Consider the following 24254-nt stretch of genomic DNA (forward strand, 5'->3'; position numbering starts at 1 on the left):
TTCAGTTTTACTAATTTTGATGAAGTTGACCACTTTCATGTGAGTCAGGGTGACACAAACATAATAATTCATCAGGTGGGGTCATGTGAGAAATGGGTCCATTTGTAGAGAGCTGTGACTATTTGTAGATGACCCGGTCAACCTGCTGAAATGTGGAGACACATCTAAGGCCACTCATGGCTTCCATGTGGCTCAGATAATAAAGAATCTGCCTGTAATGCAGGTGACCAGAGTTCTATCCCTGGCTTTGGAAGATATCCTGGAGAAGGGAATGGCTACCCACTCCAGGATTCTTGCCTGGAGAATTCCACGGGCAGAGGAGCCTGGCAGGCTGGGCTACAGTCCATAGAGTTGGAAAGAGTCGGACGTGACTGAGCGACTAACACTTTCGCTTCATGGCTATTAAGATCATTGACAGTGACTTGTGGGCAAATCGAGTCCTACAGCACCAGAATGACAATTCCTCCCACCTTAAGGTGTCCGAAGGCTTCATGTCTCATGGATATTTTCTATTGTATCATTTTTCTGTGTGTTCTTCTCAAGATAAGAAGTGGGCAGGGAGCTTTCTCCATTGCTCACAGAGCTCTCTCAGGATGTACCAAGCGTTCCCTTACCTTTGAGTGGTTTTGAATTGCTCTTGCATTTTGTCAAGGTTGATCTGGTCATTTCTTCAGTGCAGATGAGTCAGTTTCCACATATGGCTTATAACATATCCAACTGAGAGAACACATTCACAGCGATTCTTCAAAGCCCAAGCCCTAAACAGGTGTTCCTGAAAAAGGAGGTACAATGACCCGCAGAGAAAAGAGATGCACAGTGAAAATGACAGAATGAAACTTGCCATGAATGCAGACAGGGAGGAGGTAGAGATTCAGGTTATGTGGCCTGGAGGTCTAGGGATGTAGATGTGAAATATGCAAGGTGCTAGTTTCTGGGAGGGCCGCTCCTTCACGGATTTCTCCCATGAACACAAAGATGTGTCTCTGATAGGCTAACATCCCCTGTCTTTTCTCTGCATTATAGTAGGGAACTCCCAAGCTATTCCCACTCACTTAGTGTAGTGAACTAAGTGATCTCCTTGGCAATTAAAGCTTGACATTCTTGGGAACCTTCAGGCAGGGAAAAAGAGAGAAGGGGTGAGATTTGTACATTTTCTGGGGACTTAGAGAACAGTCCTGATGCAGTCATGTTTTGATTTGTTCACCAAATGGATGTTTGGCAGATGCTGATTGCTATCATAAGAATAATGCCTTAGGCGCCGACATTGTCTTATTTTATCTAGGCAGTCCCAGAGTTGACATCATCCCTTGCTCTCATGGGCCTTTGCACGAGCTTTAGAACCTCTCTATTCCTTAGTCTCCTCTTCTGAAAAAAGGATAATAGGACCTCATGGACCAACTGTGACTCTGTTTCTCATCATTCTTTATCTTACTGAAGTTGCCTTATGACTTTTCCGTCTCTAAAGTAGACATAGAGATGGTGAATTCAGTATGTTTTTGGAAGAAGGTCGGAGAGCAAATGAGGGGAACAGAGGACTGGGAGAGAGAACATTTCTTTCCTTTTAAATTCCATCCAAATTTCTTTTCTTGATGGTGATCTTGATCTCAGCTGATCTTTGAGGCCTGAGTGGTGTTGAGGTTTCATAACATCACCTCTTCCAAATTTCTTTACAAAAAGTTGGGCTCTTCTGCTTGTTGATTTCCCTGTTAGTAAGATTAGTGCAAGGATCAGGGTCAATGGTACCAAATACCTACACCCTGCCTTTGTCTCTTTCTTTGAGCAGACCTGATGTGGGGACAGTCTAGAGATGGCTTGAGTAAGTATTGATACACATTTTGAAATCCTAAGGGTTCTGTGTGATCCTGCTCTCTCCTCCATCCTACTGATGGCCAAGCCATCTAGTTTGATCTCCAGATTACATTTCAAGCCCTCTCTTCTCCTTAGTGGCATTGCTAACTTCAAGCCCTCATTTTTTCTCTCATCTGTTATACTACTGCTGCCCGCCACTTAATTAGTCTCTCTCGCCACTAAACCGCCACTGCATTTATTATATTAAAGCACAGATTTCATCATGTTGTTATCCCATTTAAAGGAGAAAATAATAAACTTTTGATGGCTTCTCATTTTCAATAGGGCAACCTCCAGCCTTCAAAGCCCTTCACAGTTTGACGTCACCTTGTTTTTCTAGTTCCATTCTCCATGTATCTTTCATCTAACTTTTCTTTAAAAAATGTCTAGTTTTCGTTATAGACACATTTCTATAACTTTTCCCTGTGCCTGTGATTCCTCTGCTTTTCTAGCTGATAGAAACTTATCCATCCTTTAAAGCAGAGGCCAGCCAGTTGTGGCCCTTCTCCTTGTTTTAGTAAATAAAGTTTTATTGTAACACAGTCACAGCCATTCATTTGCATATTATCAATGTCTGCTTTCAAGTCAAAACCACAAAGTTGAGTAGTTGCAACAGAGAGCAAAAGTAAAATAGTTACTACCTGACCTTTACAGAAAAACACTGGCTGACTCCTGATTTAAGCACATAGTTCAAATATCGCCATCTCTGTGAAGACTTCTTCACTGCCCCACCCCCCTCAAATGGATGTGTCTTCTCTAATTCTCTTAACAGTTCCTATAAGCCTCGTTTATTTATTTATTTTAAATTGGAGGATGATTGCTCTACAGTATTGTGTTGGTTTCTGCCATACAGCAATGTGAATCAGTCATAACTATATATATGTATGTGTGTGTGTATATACACACACACACATATATTTATATACACACACACACACACACACACCCTCCCTCCTGAGTCTCCCTCTCGCCCACCCCATCCCATCCCTCTAGGTCATCACTGAGTGCCAGGTTGGGCTTCCTATGTTATGCAGTAACTTCCCATTAGCTATCTATTTTACACATATGTATCAATGTGTATATATATCAATGCTACTTTCTTAGTTCATCCCACCCTCTCCTTCCCCTGCTGTGTTCAAGTCTGTTCTCTATTCTCCACTCCTTCATTGAAAATAGGCTCATTGGTACCATTTTTTGATTCCATATGTATATGCATTAGTAAACGATATTTGCTTTTCTCTTTCTGACGTACTTCACTCTGTGTAAAAGGTTGTATGTTCCTCCACCTCACTACAATGAACTCAAATGTGTTCCTTTTTATGGCTGAGTAATATTCCATTGTCTATATGTACCACAACTGCTGTATCCATTCATCTGTTGATGGACATCTAGTTTGCTATAAGCCTCATTTAGAGCAGTTTTCATACTGAGCTTTGTAGAAATAAACCATGCGCACACACAACTCTCATTGGTCTTTGGATTCCCAGTGTATTACACACAGCAGCCAAGGCACACAGTAGGAATTCAACACAGATTTGCTGAATAACATATACACTGTGTTGGGATTATGTTTCCACAGTTTATTAGGCACGAATCTCAAGAGACAAGAAGAGATGAGCTTAGAGGTCTTGCTGCTTGTTTCCTCGTGCTGTCTTGACCAAAACATTTGTTTCTGAGCAGCTGCTTCCTTTGACTGCTTAGAGTACTCTTGATGAGCTGGGTGCAGAAATGAGCACTGTTTCTTCTTTCTTCCACTGCTTCTCCGGTAGGCTGAGTGTTTGGAGTCTGTGGTAGATCTGGGGATGCTGATACGTTCCCTTCTATATGTTATCAGGCCTTTGAGTCTTAATGGTTGAGGTGCGAGTTGGGAATGCATGGCAGACCCATTATTTCACTTCTCCTGGAGTAACCTCACAAAGCCCTTCAGATCTGCAGTACATTTCTAACTCAAACAAGCTGCTTTCATCGAACTCTGATCCCCCATTAATTGAATTTGTCCCAACGGGTTTGAAGGCAAGGCTTGTACCTTTAATCGCTCAGACCCCAGTCAGCTGCGGGGACCTTCTCTCGCTGTGCTAATACACTGGATGACCCACTCAAGTCTTTACAGCCCTAGATTGCAGAGTCCCACACATCTTCCACATCTACCTGGAATTGCTCCTGGCAACCCTGTCTCTCCCCGTGAGTGGGAACCAGCTGAAACGGGAGAGAAGATGCTCTCTGCTCATGCTCAAGACCCTCCTCCTCAAGTCCCCTGTTATAGGTAACTGGAGATGCCGTAGGCTTACAGGAGGCACTCTGACGTTTGATTCTCTTTACACATGTCTTACCCAACTTAGGTGGAAGAATGGAATGTGGAGGGATTCCACAGTTCAATTCAGAAATAACAAAATTGAGTATGTGTGTGTGTGTGTGTGTGTGTTAAGGGATGCCCCTTTGGTTGCTGGACCAGCTTCTTCTTCACTGTAGTTGTTAGAGATTAAATCTCAATAAGTTTTTGAAATTAGAGCAGGCTTCCCATCAGCTGAATGGGCAGTGGCACTCACCCACTTCCCATCCAAGAACAGCCCTACCTTCTTCTTAAGCTATGGAATGTTATCAGCATGGTCGTTTGGCTTGAGATCAAATCACGGCAACATAGGAACTGTCATTTTTCATTTTCTGGGGTCCTTTGATCCCATTTGGGGTTTTTTCGTTTCAAGTGAAAAATTCGATTCCTATTTGGATACATCTATCCTGTAGAGTGCTTTTTAATTTTTTTCTGTTAGAGATCAAATCAGAGTTGTAAGTAGTGTGGTCATTAGTTATCACCACCAGATTTTGCAGCCTACACTTTATTTCCGTTCTTACAAAATCACCAGCCTTCTCTGTTGCATACCGATCACTTGCCGTAAAGCCGCAACATGCCTTTCCCGGGTGCTTGGGTGTTAATTTATTTCACAGTTTCCTTTGCTGATCTAATCAGAGTCACCTATCACATTCCTGTTTCTTCCTTTTATTGCGTTCCTTTGCTATCACGTTTGTATGATCTTTTTCTGGAAAAAAATGACAGGTACTGTTTCTCACTCTATCAGTGACTTATATGCTCTGTGACTCCTATGGTGCCATTTAAAAAATATAACCTTTTACAGATGCAATCTTAGTTGTTTATAACTCAGGTTTTGTTATATGAGAAAATTCCCTAAGTGACACATTGGTTTAAGTCCAGTTTTTAAAGATGGGAAAAATATTCTCTGCAAAAACATTTTCCTCTAAATTGTAAATGAAGGGAAAGCTCTCCATTAGTAAGATTATGATGCATTTTTCCTTGTTTCTTAGTATATTGAAATGTGTGAACACTATTTTTATATAAGTGATCAAGTTGTGGAGTTTAATAACATGTTGTTAGAGGAAAAAGAGCCATCCCTTTTGATTTATTTGGATATTTACTGGGTGACTTACAGTGCTTTACGTATTAGAATTGGTTTGTCAACAATTAACATTCTAGGTTTTTATATAACCCATACTTCAGGTAATAGAGGATTATTAAAGTGCAACCAGTGTGTTAGAAATCTGCTGACTGGTAATAAAATTCTTATGTATAACAGCAGCTGAAAACTACCGCTGTATATTTATGCATAGATTGCAAGATAGATGATGGCCCCCACGCTGCAGAGGGCCTCGAAATGCCGGTCTACCAGCAGGTGGCGCTGCTCTTCTATAAATGAAACCTTCCTGGCTCACTCTAGGTCCTACCCTCAGCCGTCCACTCCCTGCTTTTTCTTTTACAGATTCTCTCTCCTTTATTTCTCTGCAATGAATTTCTAAAACTATGTTCATTTGTTTTTCTGTTGAGGAGACAGCCCTCAAATAAGGCGACGCCTTTAAATTGCAAAGATTTCCTTAAATCCAAGTTGCTTGATTTAAGGCTCATTTGGAACAAGTCCTAGTTAAATAACTGTTGCTGTTGTTAAAAGGTAACTACACAATACCATATTCTCACCCCTAAGACTGGATTACCTCTGCCATCTGATCATTGTTATGCAGCAAGTCTCATTCTTAACTAATGTTTATTTATACAAATTAATTTCCTAGGCTTCATTCCATAGCAGGATAATGAGGGTCATTTTTATAAAGGGGGCTTTTGTTCCAGATTAATGTGCTATATAAAAATGATTTTAACATAATGCTCTTTCATCAAGAATTACTTTGGAATCCAAGTTAACCAAAGAAGGTTGCTTTTCTCCTTGGGCCAGGACTAAATTTCTGACAAACAGGCTCAGAGGGTTTTTTGTTTTTGTTTTCTGATAAGATTATCCACACAAAGGCTGATCAGCTTGTCAACAGTGAGTGGGGAAAAACAAATGTACAGGCAAAACTTACTTTTGTTTTTTGTTTTTAATCCACCCACGGGTAATTTTTCAATCTTTTAAATTTGTTTAAAGACATAACTACATATTTTTACTATTTTTTTTTCTTTAATCTACAGTATTGCTTTTTTACAGGGTGTTTGCTATAAACATGGCTTATTTAGGAGACAGTGGATTTATTGAGATTATGTAAGGGGGGAATTAAAATACATTCCAGGATGACTCATATATTGGGTTTATTTTCTTCATTGTCAAATGGAGAAATTTCAATGCAAATATTTTACTCTTTTTGTAATTTAAAACTTTGAAACCATTAATTTTGGGAATACTGTAGGAATTTTTCTCTGAGTTTTTTAAAAAACTTTTTCTAGGCATACTAATCTATAGGGGTGTAGGTTAAGGATCCAGATGACATCATGTACATTCTTATTTTATCCACTTATATGCTTTTGGCAGAGAAAATCCTGAAGTGTTATTGGTTAGGTGAAACCATGAAGTATAGGATTGGGGGCAACATTTCCTTGCAGTGAATCCACTTGAAAACACTGGCTTTGTTGAAAATGTTTTTCAAAGTATTGATTGCAATCAGTTTTGTAGCTTCAAGTTCTGTGTATATGGACTGGGATCAACATGTATAGTTGAAGACAGGAAATAACCACCCAGGGTCAAGGGTAGATTTACTTGGCTGGGCTTTGAGGAAGCAGCCTGTGGGTTTCACAAGACCCCTTGCCCAGGCATTAAATAACTTTATTTTCCTGTGAAATATTTTACTCTCTAGAGTAAAATCAAGGCCTCCAATAGACCTGGACGGTTGCCAGGGGCCTCTTCCTTATCAATTCCGTGCACATGCGGTGCATCTTGTCTTGAACCTTTATAACTTCTAAGTGGCCAGAAAGAAAGTAGACTGAATTACGGGGATTTCTGATAGACTTTTCCAAGATGCAAACCTCATACTGTCCTCTCTGGATCTGAGTATTGAAATCAAAGGAAAAATACCTTCCAGAGGATTCAGATTATTACTAAGTAGTATCCAAATCCCTCCATTTGGATTTCAAAGCCTGTACACTTTCTGTGTTCCTATGTCCCCCAAATGTGCCTTTAAATAAACCTTCCTACTCCAGCCAAACTGCTTTTCCTTTAGTCCCTAGACTTAGTGACCCCCCATTTCCTTCTCTTTGCTCCAGCTCACCTCCCCACCTAGCATGCCCTTCCCACCCCCAGTTTATTCAGCATCACAGCTTGAGTGCCAGGCCCTGTGTTTGGTTCTGGGGATACACAGGTGAATGAGACTGACATCTCTCGCCATCCAACTCTTGTTTCCAGTCTTATTTTCCCTGACCTCTCAGACCTTTTCACCCTTTCTCTCTAGCGGGTATCATTTAGCCCTCACTTGATATTATCATGCAACCTTGTTATTTCATACAACTTGTGAATTTTACCCAATTATAGATAACTTTAATGCAGTTGGCTTGTTACTCCAGCTAGACTTGTGGATCTATTTTATTGTACATCTTGAAAAAGATTTTGGAAAAAAAGAAATGCCTAACCTCTGATCCCTCAGGATTTGTGTTGAATTGCTTTGGTGTTCTATAGAGTTCTCCAGTTTCTTCTATTGAAAGGAGGAGTTGAGAACCATTTCCCTTGGACCAGAAATCCTACTTTTCCTAGTCTTTAGTGCTTTGGGTTGAGTCTTTGGGTAGGAAGTTGTGGATAATTATTTGTGGTTGTAGGGTTATGAGGCCTTCAGTCCATGGCTGGCTCCTGTGATATCTGGCAAGTAACAGAAGAGAAGGTTAAGCCCAGAACCGTTAAAAGCAGAGCTGAAAAACTCCTATGCTTAATTAATGCCAGTCCTCAGAAGGGGAAGGGTCTTGCCAAGGCTACACAGTGGGTCTAAGCTTGGACCTAGACCTGGGCTCCTCACCACTTGGCTGTGCTTTTTCCCTCTGCAATGACACCTCCTTGGTAACTAGGAGTTATTTCTTAGAAACTTTACTAGGGGCTCAGCACTATAAGAGATTCAGAAATTTGTAGATTGCGTTATGAAACTTACACGTCTAGTTGGGGAGAAGGCATGGAAAATGGGAAACAAATAATAATGCAAAAAAAAAAGAGAGATATCAAAGGGGTGTGAGATGAGAAGTGCCAAGGGACTTTAAAGAAATTAAGGATTCTGCCTTGTTACAGTCATCTGGGAAGGTTCCCTTGAAGAAGCAAGCTAACCTGTTTCTTGAAGGGTAGTTAGAGTAGGGAGGTGAAAGGAAGGAACAGATGAGGAGTCGCCACACCTCTACCTCATCATCCCCCTGCCCCTCCTATCATCTCCCAGGCTCATGCCCAATCCCATGACCTCCCACGAGAAATCCAAGGAAAAGCCCCTCACAATCAGGCAACATGAATTTCCTGTAATTTAGAGGAAACAGTGGGGCTTCTCCATGTTTCCATCTGACTTTCATTTGTTGTTGCTCTGAATGGTTCCAGCCTTCTTCAATTGAGGCCCATTTAAACATTTTCTGGCTTTTCTTGTTTTTATGACACTTGGCATAGCCTAATTATTTTGACCCGAGCAGTTCACTGGGGCCATATGAAATACGGGACAAAGGTGACTGTCGACAGGACGTAGAGAATGGGGGTGGAGTGGTGAATTTCACCCCATTCTAGTGGCTGGATACCAGCTCAGTTGCTTTGGGCAGAGGAGAGTTTGTGAACCCATTTGAGTAGGACAAAATCAAAATAAAGCAGATTGGCCTTGTAATGGTGAAGAGCTCTAATTACTTTGACTTCTCAAAGCCAAGATAATAATGATGGGTAACATTTATCAAGAGCCTGCCAGGAACTCTTGTTAGCACTTTTCAAGCTATTCCCTTTTCTTCATTTTTTTCAATCTATCCTCACCACCACCCTGTGAGGAAAGATTATTCCCAGCTTATAGGTGAGAAAAATGAATTTAGGTAATTTACCAGATACTCAAGTTCAGACCGAACAGAGTGGTTTCAAGTCCTGTGTGCTTAACCATTATCCTCACTGCAGCTCAGTAGTAGTTGATGTATGTAGAGGGATCTTCCACCCCAATGCTCCTTGTCTCAGGAATAGCACGCTTGAGTGTCACTGGAGTCAGAGCCAGAGATGCTGACATGGGGTACCTGCCATGTGACTGGGGGTCCAGGAGGCAGCATTTGAGGAGCTGGTGAGCTCATGTCCTGTGAGACAGTTACCTTCCTAGGATGGGAGCCCAGTCTTTTGCAAGGTTTTTAAACAGTTAAAATCCATATTTTTATGGATAATCTTTAAAGATTGTCCTACATATAAAATCTGATGGAGCAGCCAGATGGTGCTATGCAGAGCACACCAAGACAGTATTTGTCCTCAGCATATGGTCACTGGTTATCTCGCTTAAGCCCACAGCATCTCCAGATTTTGGTGTTCTCATCTGTTCAGCATGGATCTTGTGACATTGGGGGAGTTGTGTAAGATGAGACCTCTAATGAAGATCAGAGTTAGGGCTTGAACAGGTCACCTTACTCCACAAACCCATGTCTTCATGCTGTTCTCACTAACAGACTTCTGACAGCAAATGATCTAGAGAAGTCCACAGACCTGGGTGCTCCTGGGTTGGTATTGTTAGTGTAGCCTTGAGCCCAGGGAGGGTCAGGCCTGCTCATGCCTAAACCCAGTCCAGCCCCGCACCTACATTCCGCTTGCTCTGTGTTGACCAGCAATGTCCTGCTGTGAGCTCCCATTTTCAAATGTGGCAGGGGCTATGTCTGAAGATAAATTATAGTAGAATACGGATGATGGTTTTATAGTTTGAGAACATCTTTAGAAGGTGAATATGCCCTTAGGAAATATACTAAATGCTGTGTCTAGTGTAAAGTCACAACCCAGACTGGTCCTTACCTCCCAAGGTTAAAAGCATGCAGAATTTCTAAAGTGGTCTGGCAGGGCATTCTTCATCAGGCCATGCAGTGCGCCTGGGTTACACTAAAAACCCATGCATTTTACCTTTATCTGAGTTTCAGAGAGCATATCAGTGCAGTCATGTGGAATACATGTTAGAATGCTAGGGGGCTCTTGACAAGACTGGCTCAGTGGCAGATATGGTGTTTATGGATGAACCAATAATAATAATGATATTAGTAATAATAATGGTCCTTATCTGTATAGCGTCTTATGGTTTAGAAAATAATTTAACATACACACAATTAGATCCTAGGCTGATCTTCAAATAGAATCATTGGGGCAAGCATTAATTCTGAAGACATAAATACCAAAGTGAAAATGGAAATGAAAATCTGATTGACATCTTCTGCCAGTCTTGTTTACTAGAAGCCGTTTAGGGGGAGGAAAAACAAAAAGAGAAGGAAGGTATCCACTGAGTCAACACATGTAAGCAAATAGAAACTTCTACCTCAAAGTGGAAATGTAAATACACATTGTGTTCAGCGGGAGAATTTGATGTGAGGTGTGAAATTAAGTCCGGGAGACCTGACCCTTTGCTTGTCTTCTGATTCTCACCCTGGGCTGGTGGTGTATCTCAAATTCCGGAGGCAGCATGATCTTTCCTCCACTCCTTTGGGTGTCTGACAATCTGTAAATCCACAAGGAAGCCTTTCTTGCAAGGATTTTCCTGAACAGTCTTATACAGACAGCATGAAGTGATCAAAAGAATGAGTCATATTTCACATTTGCCTTGTCCAGCTCTGAACAAGGGAGCATGTATACACACAGGCAAATTAAGATAACTTCTCTGTAACCACAGGCAGAGTCCAGTGCCTAGAACACTCTTGAGAAATGGCCAGGCAGGGCTGCGGCCAGAGTGGGAAGAATGAGACACTTGCTTGAGGCACCAAATCTAAGGAGTCACCAAAAACCTTAGTCATCAAGATAAATAACATGTGCTCAGTCACTTCAGTTGTGTCCGACTCTTTGTGACCCTTATGGACTTGTAGCCTGCCAAGTTCCTCAGTCCATGGGATTCTCCAGGCAAGAATACCAGAATGGGTCGCCATGCCCTTCTCCAGGGAGTCTTCTTGACCAAGGGATTGAACCCACATCTTCATTGCAGGTGATTACTGATTGAGCCACCAGGGAAGCCCCAAGATAAATAATAGGTTCATGCAGTATTTTAAAGCATCAAAATGCAAAAAAATGCATGATGAATAAAATGTTAGAATCTCAAATAAAGGCAGGACAAACAGTGATTTTAGTGTTGGCATTTAAGTACTGAATTTCATAAGTCAGTAGGGGTTAGAATAACAAACCCAGCACAACTGGCAGCTCTGCCATCTATGTGAGCACTTTAATTGTTCCTGAACAGTGTTCAGCACCTTCCAGGCATTTTCTCTTGATACATTTCAGAGAGACCAGTTTGTCCTACAGTAAATCCAAATCTATTTGATAATAAACCATATTAGAGAGTTCCTTCACAGACTCCATAAATTCCATTACGGTTCATTTTGTCCTTGTTAAACATTTGAGTTGAAAATTACAATCCCTTTATTCACAATGGTCATTTCAGACACACAGCTCAAAAGGAACAGCATTAACTTTAAAAAATACACTAGCACACTTGAACCTATTCAGCACCATAGCTTCGTAGACTCCAACTGATGATTTTTATTAAGTATACTGCAGGAGGGGAAAAAATCAAGAATAATTATAAATTCATATATACGTCTCTTATGGGCATATAGTGACTTGAATGGGATGAATGCAGAATTTATCTGTTTCCCCAAGAAAATCACAGAGATGTTCTGATTAAGCCCATAATCTAGTCGATGTGAAATTCTAGCCAAACGTATGGGGCACATTTTCTCTTCTGAAAGTACTTTTGATAAGAAATGCATTACAAACTCATCAGTTTGGCTTCCTGTTAACAAAAAGACAGCAGCCGTCTGGATCATTCTGGGTTCACAGTGAAACTGCCACACCATGTACCCTGCAAGTAAAGCTGTGCAAGTTTGACAAGGGGCAGATGAATCCGGGAGTTATTGTGCAGGGGTTTAAATCTATGCGGCAGCTGACGGTTGAAATAATCATCTATATATCGCTCTGAGCTAGCTGGGGAAAGGTTGACGCTGTATATTTTCAACATATCTAGTCTAATGGTTAATCTGTTGTCTTGGATGGGCTCTTGCCGGGTGGACTTGGAGCACACACTGACAGCTCCGAGGAATTGCTCATGGTGGATGTGGTTGGCCTTGATTCTCAAAGTGCACGGTGGAGGGCTCTAACTTAGCTCGCACGGGAAAATGAGAAACTCACCTGACTGGTCCCCCCCGAGGCAAGGGAGCCTGCCGGACAAATAGCAGATTTGGTGGGAAGGACATTCGAGGCTCTACACTATTAATGCTCCATCCCTCCTGACTTCCCTCCTGACTTGACTTCCCTCCCGACTTTTCCACATCTGTGCACTGGATGTGAGTTCCGTATGTGTTGCTTTCATTGTCTGGTTATCTTGGCAGATTGGAAAGAGCATTGTCCTTTTTGAAAACTGGAAAGCTAGGAAAATGTGAGAAGATAGGAGCAGGAATCAGCAAACCTTTGCTATCAAGGGTAAATGTGTTACACTTTGCGGGCCACACGGTCTCAGTTGCAGTTATTTATCTCTGTGTTGTAGAGTGCAAACAGCCAGAGATGCTAGGTAAAGAAATGCCTGTGGCCATGTAAAGATAAAACATCAGTTAGAGCTACTGAAGGTTCCATTTCATATCATTTCAATGTGTTATGAAATATTATTCGCCTTAGATTTCCCCTCAACCACTTAAAAATGTAAAAATTATTTTTAGCTTATAAGCTCTACACGAATATGTTCCACAGTATAGTTTGCTGATTCCAGAACTTGAGAAATATAAAAAGAAAGACGGCAGCTGTTGGTGCCAGGAACTTGGCAGATTTCATCCTTATTCTGAAGCTTGTCCCCACAAAACATGTATTACATGTGTCAGGGTTGCAGAAAGAAGTGAGACACACTTTTTGACCTCAAAGCTTTATTGGTGTTGGGAGTAGCAAGCAGGGAGAGAAGGAGAGGAAAGTTGAGAAGAGGCTGTTTTGGTTGAACTTCTATACATTTTCTTCCTGTTTAATTCAAAGTAAAAGCTTTCTTCTACTGTCTTCCCAACTCCAAACTCCATAGTGAAAATTCAAAGACGTTCTTGCAGTTCTCACTTCCACTGTGTATTTGCTTTTAAACTTTCCTTGTTTTCTCTGTCTTCATCTCTAAGAAGCTTATGCATTGTAATCTTTTCTTGAGATTCTTCTTTGCCCTTGAGGTGATGGAGACAGTTATTCCAAGAAAAAAAGAAAAGAAAAGTACCGAAGGCAACTGGATTGCCAAAAGAAATTTTCTACCGAATACTGAGCAGGGCAAGAGCACCGGGCAAGTTGTAATGACAGGTCAGATTGTTAGTAAAGATATTTGAGCTGAGATTCTAGATACAGGAGACTGGGGAATGTTGGACTCTAACCAGGATGCATATAGAACAGGAGGCTGTGGTTTGAGATGGGGTGCGTCGGTACAGAAGGTACATCTATACCACCAGATTTGATTCTTGAGGATCTGTTAGGCCACAGTATTTCTGTAGAGAACATTACAAACCAGGTCATGTGGATTCTGTTAATATATAGTATTTCTTCTCTCTCCCATGCAGGAGCTGAATTCTTTCATTACTCTGTGTTGATGGCCTCAAACTTACACAATTCAGGTTTCCTAGGCAGTGAATAGAGCCAGAAATATACCCTGTGATTAACTTCTACATAACCCATTGTTCCTTAAAGTCTCCCTCCCCATTCTCCTATTAGCTCCACAAAAGCCAGAAATGAAAAAGCTCCAACAAGCCTCCCCTTCCCTGCCCCCTCAGTCTCCCGTGGGGTGCTACACCCCATGCCTGGACTCAGGCAGCCTGGGGACTCTTTCCACCTTCATTTTACATGGTAACAGGTCTGTTGTTTCCAGCCTCCGTCCTCTAGGTTTTCCAAATAAATGTATTTACTATTTCTCAGCTAGAAGTTGTAAAATGATCCTGCCTGATACTGTACGTGGTAAAGTGATTATTCAGTTGTAGAGAGTTATATATATTGTGTTGGTGATATTATTAGTGTTCACATTGCTTTGGGTAGGCAGTATCCTTCATCTTTTAATGAGCTCTGTATTAATATTCACCATGATGTTTCCAAAAAATCAGATTTTGGGGGGATTGATTTTATCAATAATACTGCAAAAGCTTCACCAAACTTCTTGGTGAAATATGGTGCAGTGGTAAAGAAGCAGCCTGCCAAGCAAAAGATGTGGGTTTGATCCCTGGGTTGGGAAGATCCCTTGGAGAAGGAAATGGCAATCCACTCCAGTATTCTTGTCTGGGAAACCTCATGGACAGAGGAGCCTGGTGGGCTGCAGTCCATGGGGTCACAAAGAGTCAGATGCTACTGAATGCACACACATATACACACATACACTAGGTTGTCAGACCAGAAACTCTTACTTCCGGGATATCACCCACTTTAATTTCCCCGTGTTCTTGAGCTGCCTACTGACCTTGTAGGCATAGAACTTGGCTCAGATGCCTGTCTTACTTTATTGTAGCTGCTCAGCCCATTGATGGGCACATAGCATTCCCACCACAAGATTCATCCTGAAACAATCGTTAAGTGCTCCTTTATAGCAGTTATATGACCAAACTCACAGGATGGGTTATTTATCTGGCATTTGTTGTTCTTGTTCTTATTTTGCCTTCATTGCTTATGGGAACATTCATACCCTCTCACTCGTCTGGTTTGAGTGATAGACAGCCAGGGTTCTGGTGGTCTATAATTGTAAGACAGGAAATGTCCCTTTGTAAAATAGGTGCCATTGTGTGCTACAAGCCAGGGATTTCTCTTTCCTGGCTACACTGTAAGACCTTGGAATTTGCTAGCCCAGATTTCCTAGTGAAAGTCTGAGGCAGTTATCCTATAGAGAGGTTGAATCAGCCTGGGAGTTTTGTCTATCATCAATCAGTTTGTTGAAAAGTGACTGTATTACCACAACTTACTTGATTTTTCTTGGGAGGAAGGGAAGTTTGATAAACCCAGGCAACAGGAAGCACACTTGTTCAATCTCTAGTCCCACAATTTCATAAGTGGCCATTTTTAGTAAAACAGCATTCACGCCCTGAAAGGCTGAAAACACACACCCGATTCTCACTGATATCACTCACCATACATGGAGATGTGACACATCACCCTTTCTTAGGAGTGGCAGACCCCTGGCATTTAATGCAAGTTAAGCAGCGGTATCACAACCAAGGGAGCTAACCAAGCCAGTGGTTTGAGATGAAAATGATAGTTTCACATTGAGGGTTGATGACTTGGACTCTAATGATTATTCAGGAGGATGCATTTTAGCAGTGTTTAGAAGATAATGAGTTTGGTCTTTCTGCAAAACTGAATTGTCTGTGTCTTGTATATATCATGGGGGGAGAAAGGAACTCTGTATATTTGGGGAAATGATGACACAAGCAAGATTGTCTGCTGACACATTATCCCATCTGACATCGATGACAATAATGCAGCGAAAAGAATTTCAAGAAGTCATCGGGGGGAAAAAAGGAAAAACCCTGCAATTTAGCTGTGAGGGAAGAAACTTCCATTTTAATTTAAAACTATAATTTTGTTCACTGTGAAAACTGGTTTGGAGCTTTTCCAATGAAAAATTTCACAAAGGATTAATTTCAGTTTTCTTTTCTTGTTATTGTTTGGCAGTCAAGGTTGGAGCTAGATCACGCTATCCCAAAGACCCATTTGAGTTCAAGAACACAGCTCACAGTTCTCAGCTTGTGACCGAGCCAGGTGAAGGAGCTCTGGAATCCATCCCAATTTTTAATAACTGCACCCCTTAATGTTCTACCTTAACATGCTGAGCTCAGGGGGAGAAGGAAGATGTGCTACTGTGGATTTCAGCATGCATCTAGCTTGTTGGGCAGCAAAATACCAAAGAGAAAACCCATACAAAATGATAAATAATCATTAAAACGACCCTCCCCCCAAACTCGCAGCTTGCACAGGACTCCAGTCGGAAGCCCTGTTAGTTCGATGCCTCTGCGTTCAAACCACTTTGCATGCCTCTTACTCTGAGTGATTCCAGTGTGAATATGACATTACTAATGATCTGCTAAGTGTGTGCAGATGTGGGTTTCGCCAGATGTGGTGATTAATAACGTAATGAAGATAGCCAGTTGACTCATGTTTATGGGTTGTTTGCCTTTTATTACATTTCCGAGTTTATTTGCTTTGAACTATTTTTTAACTGCAGCCAACAAACTCACCTTTAAGTCTCAGAGGGCATCATCCCCCTAAACCCTGTTGAGGAAACAGGGACAAAGGAATGTGCCCCAGGCTGGAGCTGAGAATTGGGTCCACTACAGGTCAGCTCTGGACTACGTAGGCAAGCTGAAATTGTTGCCCAATTTACTCAAAGTGCCCGTGAAGAGGCATTGATGAACCTTTACACAGTGTTTGCAAGTTGGCTAGGCCAATAAAGAAAGGGATTTCTCTTTTTTTAAAAAGTGCAGTAAAGTATATGATCATCTTGAAGGGAGCCCGGAGTTCTGGCCAGTGTTTCTGGAAGACGTTGCCTTGCTTTTGCTTTAAAAAAAGTGCCGATGAAAAGTTGAGTAAAATGTTGTTACAGATGCTCGGCTCTGCATTAAGGCTGTTGGAATTACCACCACATCTTAAATCAATTCCCAGAACATTGTCTGGAGGTTATGTCATTGAAATAATGAATCCTCTTTAGTCAAGTATAAGCAAACATGTTAAAACATCATTGTAACTTTAAATTAAACTCCAGCGCAAACCAAGGGATCTGAAGGCTCATTAGATTTGCCTGACATTTTTCTAGCACTGAGTCTTCCCAAACTGTAAAACTGTTAGATTCAGTGCCTATTAGACAAGTGAGCACTGGGAAGTTACAACAGCACATTAAGTGTTATACTTAGGGATGTGCAAAAACAAGCCCTTGAATTTTATGAGTACTCAGAGACTGGATGGAGTTCAGCTCCTATAAAAATTCCACATTGGATTCCTGAACTTGTTTGTGTTTTAAAGAAGCTGGTAAGTCAGGTTCCTTTAAAAGATCTTATCTTCCTACTGCTTCCACAGCAGGAGGACCTTAGTGGAAATGCCGGAGACAGAGGTGTATAATAATTAGCCAGAAACCAGGCTAACTGTGAACCTGGATGTGTGTGTTGGCATGAGGTAGTAGCCCATTCCTTTAATACTTGTCTTTCACCAAAGTAAGTCTCCCTTTTTAATTCAATTTTTATTCCTCTCATGTAGTCACAGAAGCCGTGAAATGAAAATTATATTTTATAGCCTAACTAAAAGTTTTCCTCAATCTGCTTTCCTTAAATATGCAGAAATTGATGGAATCCATATAAAAGGATAATAATTAAATATGGTTTATATCCTACTTAGGAGGCAGAAGTGATCACGGCTCCTCTGGTAGGATCTAAGCCACGTGTAATGGTCTCCATTACACAGCGTTCGTATATTTAAGCTGGAGACATTTCCCTGCACCACACCCCCCCCCCCCCACCCTGCCCCATCTCTTCAGGGAACAGATCTGCATTTCCAGTACACGAGGAAACCTTTGAACATGCATTTCATTTAAGAGAACAAATCCCAGTTTAAATGCAGTATGATTATGATGGATGAGCTTTCTGAGTTGTGATGAAAATAAATCATTTCCTTGCATAGTAGGTGCCTGACTTTAGCACCAGAACTAGGTGTTTCCCTGGAGCTGGCGAACAGGTATTAACTTGCAAGTCTTCCCTCTGAAGATCACTGCAGGTAAACAGATAGTGCCCAGGTGCCAGATTAATGGGCACTTAACAAGAGAGGGTTGTGTATCATTAGCCCAGTGTAAATGAGGAAAGTAAAGTTAAGCAAAAGAATCCAGCAGAAATGCCCGAGACTGTGATTTCCTACAAACACAGGCTTCTTGTATAATTGGACAAAACCGTGGCAACATCTGGTGGACTTGACTAAAGCTAGGCTAGGGTAGGTAAAAAACCTTTATGGACATTTCATCCTAACTATAAGAAGGCTTGTGTGATAAGAAGAAAAGAATTTCCACCTCCTACTAGATCAACTCACATGCTACTCAATTAATCTAGGTCATCTTGAACAAAATACAAGCATTGCAAGTGGTCCATATTAAAAGATGACTTTGTATTACATGGGTAGTCAGTGCAAGACTTTCTACCCCATCTCAAGGTGGGAAAAGTGCAAAAATACACTTACACCCGTACACATTCTCTCTGTCTCTCAGTCTTACTCCCTTTCTACTCCATCATTGCCTGGGATGCCTGGCCCCTCTCCTAGGAAAGGAAGATAAATGCAGGTCAAGAACAGAGTGCCTGCTTGCTTGCTGAGAGATGCATATCACCTCTAAGTGATTTTTTTCAATACCATTTATGTGGCTTCTATTTATTTCCTTTAATCTTTTAAGTGCTGTTTAGTCTCTGTGATTTGCTTGTGGATACTCATTTCTGATAAGATGCGTTATCCTTCCAGCCACATAGTTCCTTCCTGGAGACCTAAGTGACTGATAGGGTCACAGCCTGAGCCTGGGCCTCTGGCGGGCAGATGGGGTAGGGTGAGGGAGGGGAGCCTGTGCAGGGGGAGCAGCAGGTGATAGAGAGTAAGGGCTAAGGGCATTTGCAGGTCATTTATCTGCCTTTATTTCTTCCAGTCATGCTCTCACTTCCAACTACATTCTTGTTCCATTTCCTGTGTCAGCCAAAAGTTAGACAACCCCAGACTGACAGTAGAATAAAGGAGTGTACCAAGGCGATACTTGGAAGAAGGGTAGTTGGATTATCATGGTCTTTCCTGGTTGACTCAGACCTGCCTGCAGTGCTGGAAACCTGGGTTCGATCCCTGGATTGGGAAGATCCTCCTGGAGAAGGGAATGGCTACCCACTCCAGTATTCTTGCTTGGGAAATCCCATGGACAGAGAAGCCTGGCGGGCTATAGTCCGTGGGGTCGCAAAGAGTCAGACACGACTGAGTGACTAACACTAACACTGGATTATTATAAACTCTTTGAGGCCATATATCATAACATTAAATGTATTTAGTGTTTTCAGGGAAGTACCATATCATGCACGTTCTGATATGGGTCTTCCTGGATAATATCAAGCAGCTGAGATGGCATCTCCTCCCCCACTTAAGCCTTGTACACCTTTAACACCTATCAAGCTTCTTTTGATGTTGTCGCTGCTAATATTTCTCCTCTTAGCTTTAAGGTAACTGCATGTCATTTTGAGTTTCAGGGATGCTTCCTCCCAGTCTGTGTTGCAGTCAACAATAAGAATCCAAGGATCCTGCTTTTCCCTCTTGACATTACAGCTTTAGCCTGAATCGTGGGGGTGGGGAGAGGAAGACTAGGATTGTGCTGCTGGTGCCCTTGGGTGACAGGCTGGGTATGCATCTGCTAATTATCAAGCAGCTCTCTTAAAAAAGAGGTACGATGCAGGCTACTACATCTCCAGAGCTTCTTAGTGGGTGTCTTTGGGCAAAAGCAGTAGAGTATGCTGTGTTGTTTGTGAGCAGAGCTTCACATTGCTTAGCGATCTGTGTGGTTTAAACATTTGGAAAACAACCTGTGGTTTCCAATAGTCTCTGCTGCCCTGCTCTCCTGCCCACCACCCCTCTCCCTGCAATCCCCCGCATCATCAGAGATATCATTCAATGGCAACCTCCTCCTTCGTTTGGGTGCTTGCAGCCCCTTTCTCCCATCTTAATGAATTGAGAAAGGACCCCACATGCACAGCCCCACAGGCCCTCTCTCCTGGGAGGTGGAGGGACAAGAGCTGCATTGGGCTGGGATTCTTGAGCCAGAACCCACCAATGTTCCCAGTCCTGATGGATTGAAACATTGGCTGTTAAGGCCTCCAATCCTTGCCTCTCCAAGGCTCTTTTCCTCTGGCGTGCAGGAATTAGGAACCGGTTTTGTTGGTTCATTTGCAGAAGCAGCCAGCTGGCAGCTCTCATGCTGCTGCTTCAAAGACAACTCTGTTTCTGATTTTTGGTCATCCAGCAAGGCAAAGGAACCAAAATGAATTCTAAGCAGAATGATGGCGTCTTCCCATATATACATCCATATTTTTGCAATTTCTGTTCTTTCTATTGGCAGGGTGTTTATAAACTGTTTTAGTCTTTGAGAGTGCATGTTCAAATGCTGGAGTGTTGAGAGGTGATGCTCTCACCTCCTCTAAGCCGGGCTCTTTGACTAACGCCTTGGTTTTTGTCATTGGGTCCTAAGACACGGCCACGAATTCCTAGTGAGTGACTGAGCCGTAAGTGTGTGTCCTTTGATATCTTGCCTGTATTTCACAGTCTGTCCTCAAACTGTTCATAATCTCATGAGCTGCCTGTATTTCCAGTTGAAGATGAACAGCCGTCGACACTGTCACCCAAAAAAAAGCAGCGCAACGGAGGCATGCGGAACTCACCCAGCTCGTCACCCAAGCTGATGAGGTAAGGATGGATGGGGGCCCGGGCTGTGCAGTGGGTCCCCTGGTGGCAGGTCCCCCTCTCGCTCCATCTCCTCTCATCGCCCCCCCACCCAACCCTCCAGGGCCCAGCGGCTCCCCTCCCTAGTAAGCTCGCAGGGGAGGAGGGGACGAGATCGTTAGATGGCTTCGTAAAGGCTGGAGTATTTATTCTGTCAGCTTGTCAGCAGTTAATGATAGAGCTGAAAAAATTCTGTCATGAAAAACAGTTTGAAAAGCTGTTTGAAAAATACATAGGCTTTAAAGTCTGAGCTGTCACCATGTCCTGTCTATGTGTAGTTCCTAAACAGCAGTGGCACTAATGACGGCAGCAGCCAATCAGAGGGATGTGTGTGGTTAGTTTGCCTCCGGCAAGTCTCTTTCTGCTGGAGTCCCTCCGAGGACTGTTTTCTGTACTTAAGGCCATATGTGAGATGTATCATCACAATCAAAAATGAACCTGAAGATTACCTTCTCTTTATCCTGTCGATTGAAATCAAATTTCTGTTAATTGATTTTGACTGATAAAAAAGTCTAATAATCTGTGGACTTGCCAAAGCAAAGTTCAAAAGTAATCCACTTCTGCTCAGGCTAAAAGCAATATTAATTATGGAATACAGCTTGTGTGCACTCTTCTGCTCTCTTTCTCTCCTTCCCTCCCTCCTTCTGCCCCTCTCTCTGCTCCTCACTTGCTCCCTTCCTTCTTTCCTTTCTTCCCTTCTCTCTATCTTGACTGCAGCTTCCTCTAGGAAAAGGCAAGTGAAGCCAATTTTTCAGTAGACTTCTGTTGGTTCCTCTTCTTGGCCTCTTCATCTTTCCTCTCCTTTTTTTTGTCTCTGATTCATCTGCCAATCCTAGTGCTTATTTCCCCATCATCCTCACTCTCCAGCACCTCAGTGAAACAGGGATGATTTCAGATTTGCACTTTCCCTAAATGTTGCCTGCCATGGAAACACCTGCCATCTTCATGGTGCTTTCTTCTTCTCATTGCCACTGGCCAGTCTCCTCCCTTTGATGATTGATACAAAAATCAGGATGAATTCCTCCTCCTCCCTACCTTTTCCTAGCATTCGCCTCTTCCTGCCTCTCCACAACCAGCTTTCTAGGATGGAGACAGGGCAGTTCTTCATGTGGTCGAGAACACAAGTCCCAGAAGGCTCACCCAGCCCCATGTCCTTTTCCATCACAATCCCCTCTCCCTGTTCAGTGTTTCCTGTCTCCCATTTGCTCAGTCTTCCTTGGGTGCTGCTGATTTACCTGCTTGTTTACAGTTTGTGAGGAGAAATAAAACGTGCCAACTGCCAAGCCCTTGTTTTTCCGGTGCCACTTGTCATGCTCGCATCCATTCTCTATTGACTCACCATTAGGTGATCGCCTTATCTCATGCTAATGGTTTTATCCACTGAAAATACAGAGAAGCCCAGGCACTTGCTTTTGCCTAAATTTAGAGAAGCAAATAAATAAATAAAGAGAAGTCTGAAAATCTGAAACCTTTGGAGCCAAATTCCCTGTCCCTGTTTGCTATGTAAAGTATGGCTCATTTCTTTGATCTTGAGTAATAATAATTCTGAGGAGTTATACTGTTTTCATATGCTTCAAAGCTGTGTCAAAGTTTTGCTGCTTAAGGGTACTTCTTTATTCTGTTGGCTCTTGGGTACCAAGATGACAGGTCTTCTGTACGAGGTGGAAGCTTTTTTAAGTCGTAGCCTTCAGCAAAACATCAAATTACCAAATCCGGGGTAACATACTTCTACACAAATGCCTTTCCTGTAGATATATTATACCCTATATATTAAATACTTTAGTGTTACACGCTACATTTTATGTGCAATAGAAAGTGATGGTTTGAGGTAGCCTTGGGGGGACTTTTTTTCCACAAGCAGAAAAAGCAAGTATATACCGTATCAAGTATGGTTTTTACAGGACTTTCTGCCCGAAGGCCTTTGTAAATAAGTAATGATCAACAGATTGGCTGTGGGTTTTTGAAAAGCATGCCTGTGTCAGTTTGCATGATGGGGGAGAATTTTCAAAGTGGGTCTTGCTTTCATTGCCTGTCAGAGAGGGGCTGAGGGAGGCAGTCATCCCGGGCTGGGGCTGTCTGCTCTGCGGTACATCAGAATTGCTAAACGTGGGTCAGGCGGTGAGCTGAAACTTGCCGGGCTACAGAACTCAGGTTTCTGGTGTTGCTGCCTTTGGGCTGCTGCTATGGCTGTGGCTGCTGTCGCTGGAGCTCTTTACCCCGCCAGCCCATGACGACCTGGATCGGTGCTCAGTTGGAACGGGCTGTCCCATGACAAGGCAGAAAGTCTTAGACATCCCCCTCCTTGACTGCAACTTTCTGTGTTCCAGTACTTTACAGAGTCAAGATGGGAGTCTGTCTGTGGAGACTCCATAGGCTCTGTGGAGCCCTGTTGCTGTTGCCCTTCATTTCCAGGGTAGGAATGAAGAGCCCGTGGGTGGTTTGGTTTGAATCCCCAACTCTGGCCATGAGGTTGCCAGGGCTTATTTTTTTCTAGCTTCATCTTGCTGATTGACAGGAAGCAGAGTCCCTCCCACTCTCCACCACATCTGCAAACACTCCCTATCTACTCTACAAGAGATGGGACTCGCAGGTCCCATTCCTTATGACCTGAAACATCCATAAAGGAAGCTAATGACTCATTTGAAGTGGATGTTTCGACATGAGTTTGTGGCTTGCTGCTTGAGCAGAATCAATCATTCTGAATGTGGGCAGGTTTTAGTGGCCTATGGGCAGTGATAGGAATCATTCCGAGAGAAACTGGTGAGCCCAGAATGGGCCGGGCTGGGCTCTAATTTACCACTGTGGCCTCTGCAAATAAAACAGACTCCTGCGTGAGGGGTCCTTGCAAGCCATCTGCCAGCAGGAAATGCAGCAGGAACTCTGTACTAATGGTCTTTGTCTCCCCTTTGTTCTGGTAGCAGGCCTACCCTGGCTTCCGAGTGTCACTTCACTCTCTGCAGCATCATTAGATGAGCTGCCTTGCTTGGTGTGTCTGGATCCTGAGGCAGTATGTTTTTTCAGTTACCCTGACACAGAAAAGTGCCCTCACAACCAGACTCAGCCAATGGCGAGCACCTGTGCTCCAAGTCAGGGGTCTGTGTGTCATGATAGAGACCTTTGGCTTCAGATCCCGCAAGGGAGTGGACTGAAGAGGTGACCAGGGCCCTGTTATTCTTCTCCCTCTTGGTCTCTTAACATGGAATAGTTTAAGGAGCCTCTCCTAGCTTTCCTCTAAAATCACCAAGCACCTGTTGCCCAGTTCTCCCTACTCAGTGGGTGTGTGCCCTGTAAGGAAAGCTGTATCTTCCTTCCATTTAAGGCTCTAGAGTGAAGCACTTTGTCTCTGAATAACCAAGTCAAGGGTTCTTAATTAGTAAGGAATCTAGTAAGTAATCTTACTCTAGTAAGTCTTACCTAATTGGGAAGATATGAACCTACATGGTTTAGTTTCGAAACCCATTTTGTTCACTGCTTCACTCCTGCAGCTGCTGGAGGGAATAG

The 24254-nt window shown here is 42.6% G+C and overlaps 1 protein-coding gene across 19 annotated transcripts in view; it reads left to right on the plus strand.

The window, feature by feature from the left end:
• The window catches only part of KCNMA1 (potassium calcium-activated channel subfamily M alpha 1), a 779939-nt gene that overhangs the window by 644879 nt on the left and 110806 nt on the right, over nt 1–24254 (plus strand). For 11 of the 19 annotated variants that reach the window (XM_086381835.1, XM_086381840.1, XM_086381837.1 and 8 more), the window contains one exon: nt 20624–20717. In XM_086381835.1, the coding sequence (XP_086237961.1) occupies nt 20624–20717 (94 nt within the window). Of the gene's footprint in view, nt 1–15935; nt 16023–20623; nt 20718–24254 lie in introns of all 19 variants that reach the window. The other 8 variants (XR_015156775.1, XR_015156776.1, XM_086381826.1 and 5 more) reach the window with 1 other exon arrangement.

The sequence above is a fragment of the Bos grunniens genome, chromosome 28 (assembly GCF_055505025.1).
Source record: "Bos grunniens cultivar Pamir isolate PY7600 chromosome 28, Bosgru_T2T1.0, whole genome shotgun sequence".
Lineage (NCBI taxonomy): Eukaryota > Metazoa > Chordata > Mammalia > Artiodactyla > Bovidae > Bos > Bos grunniens.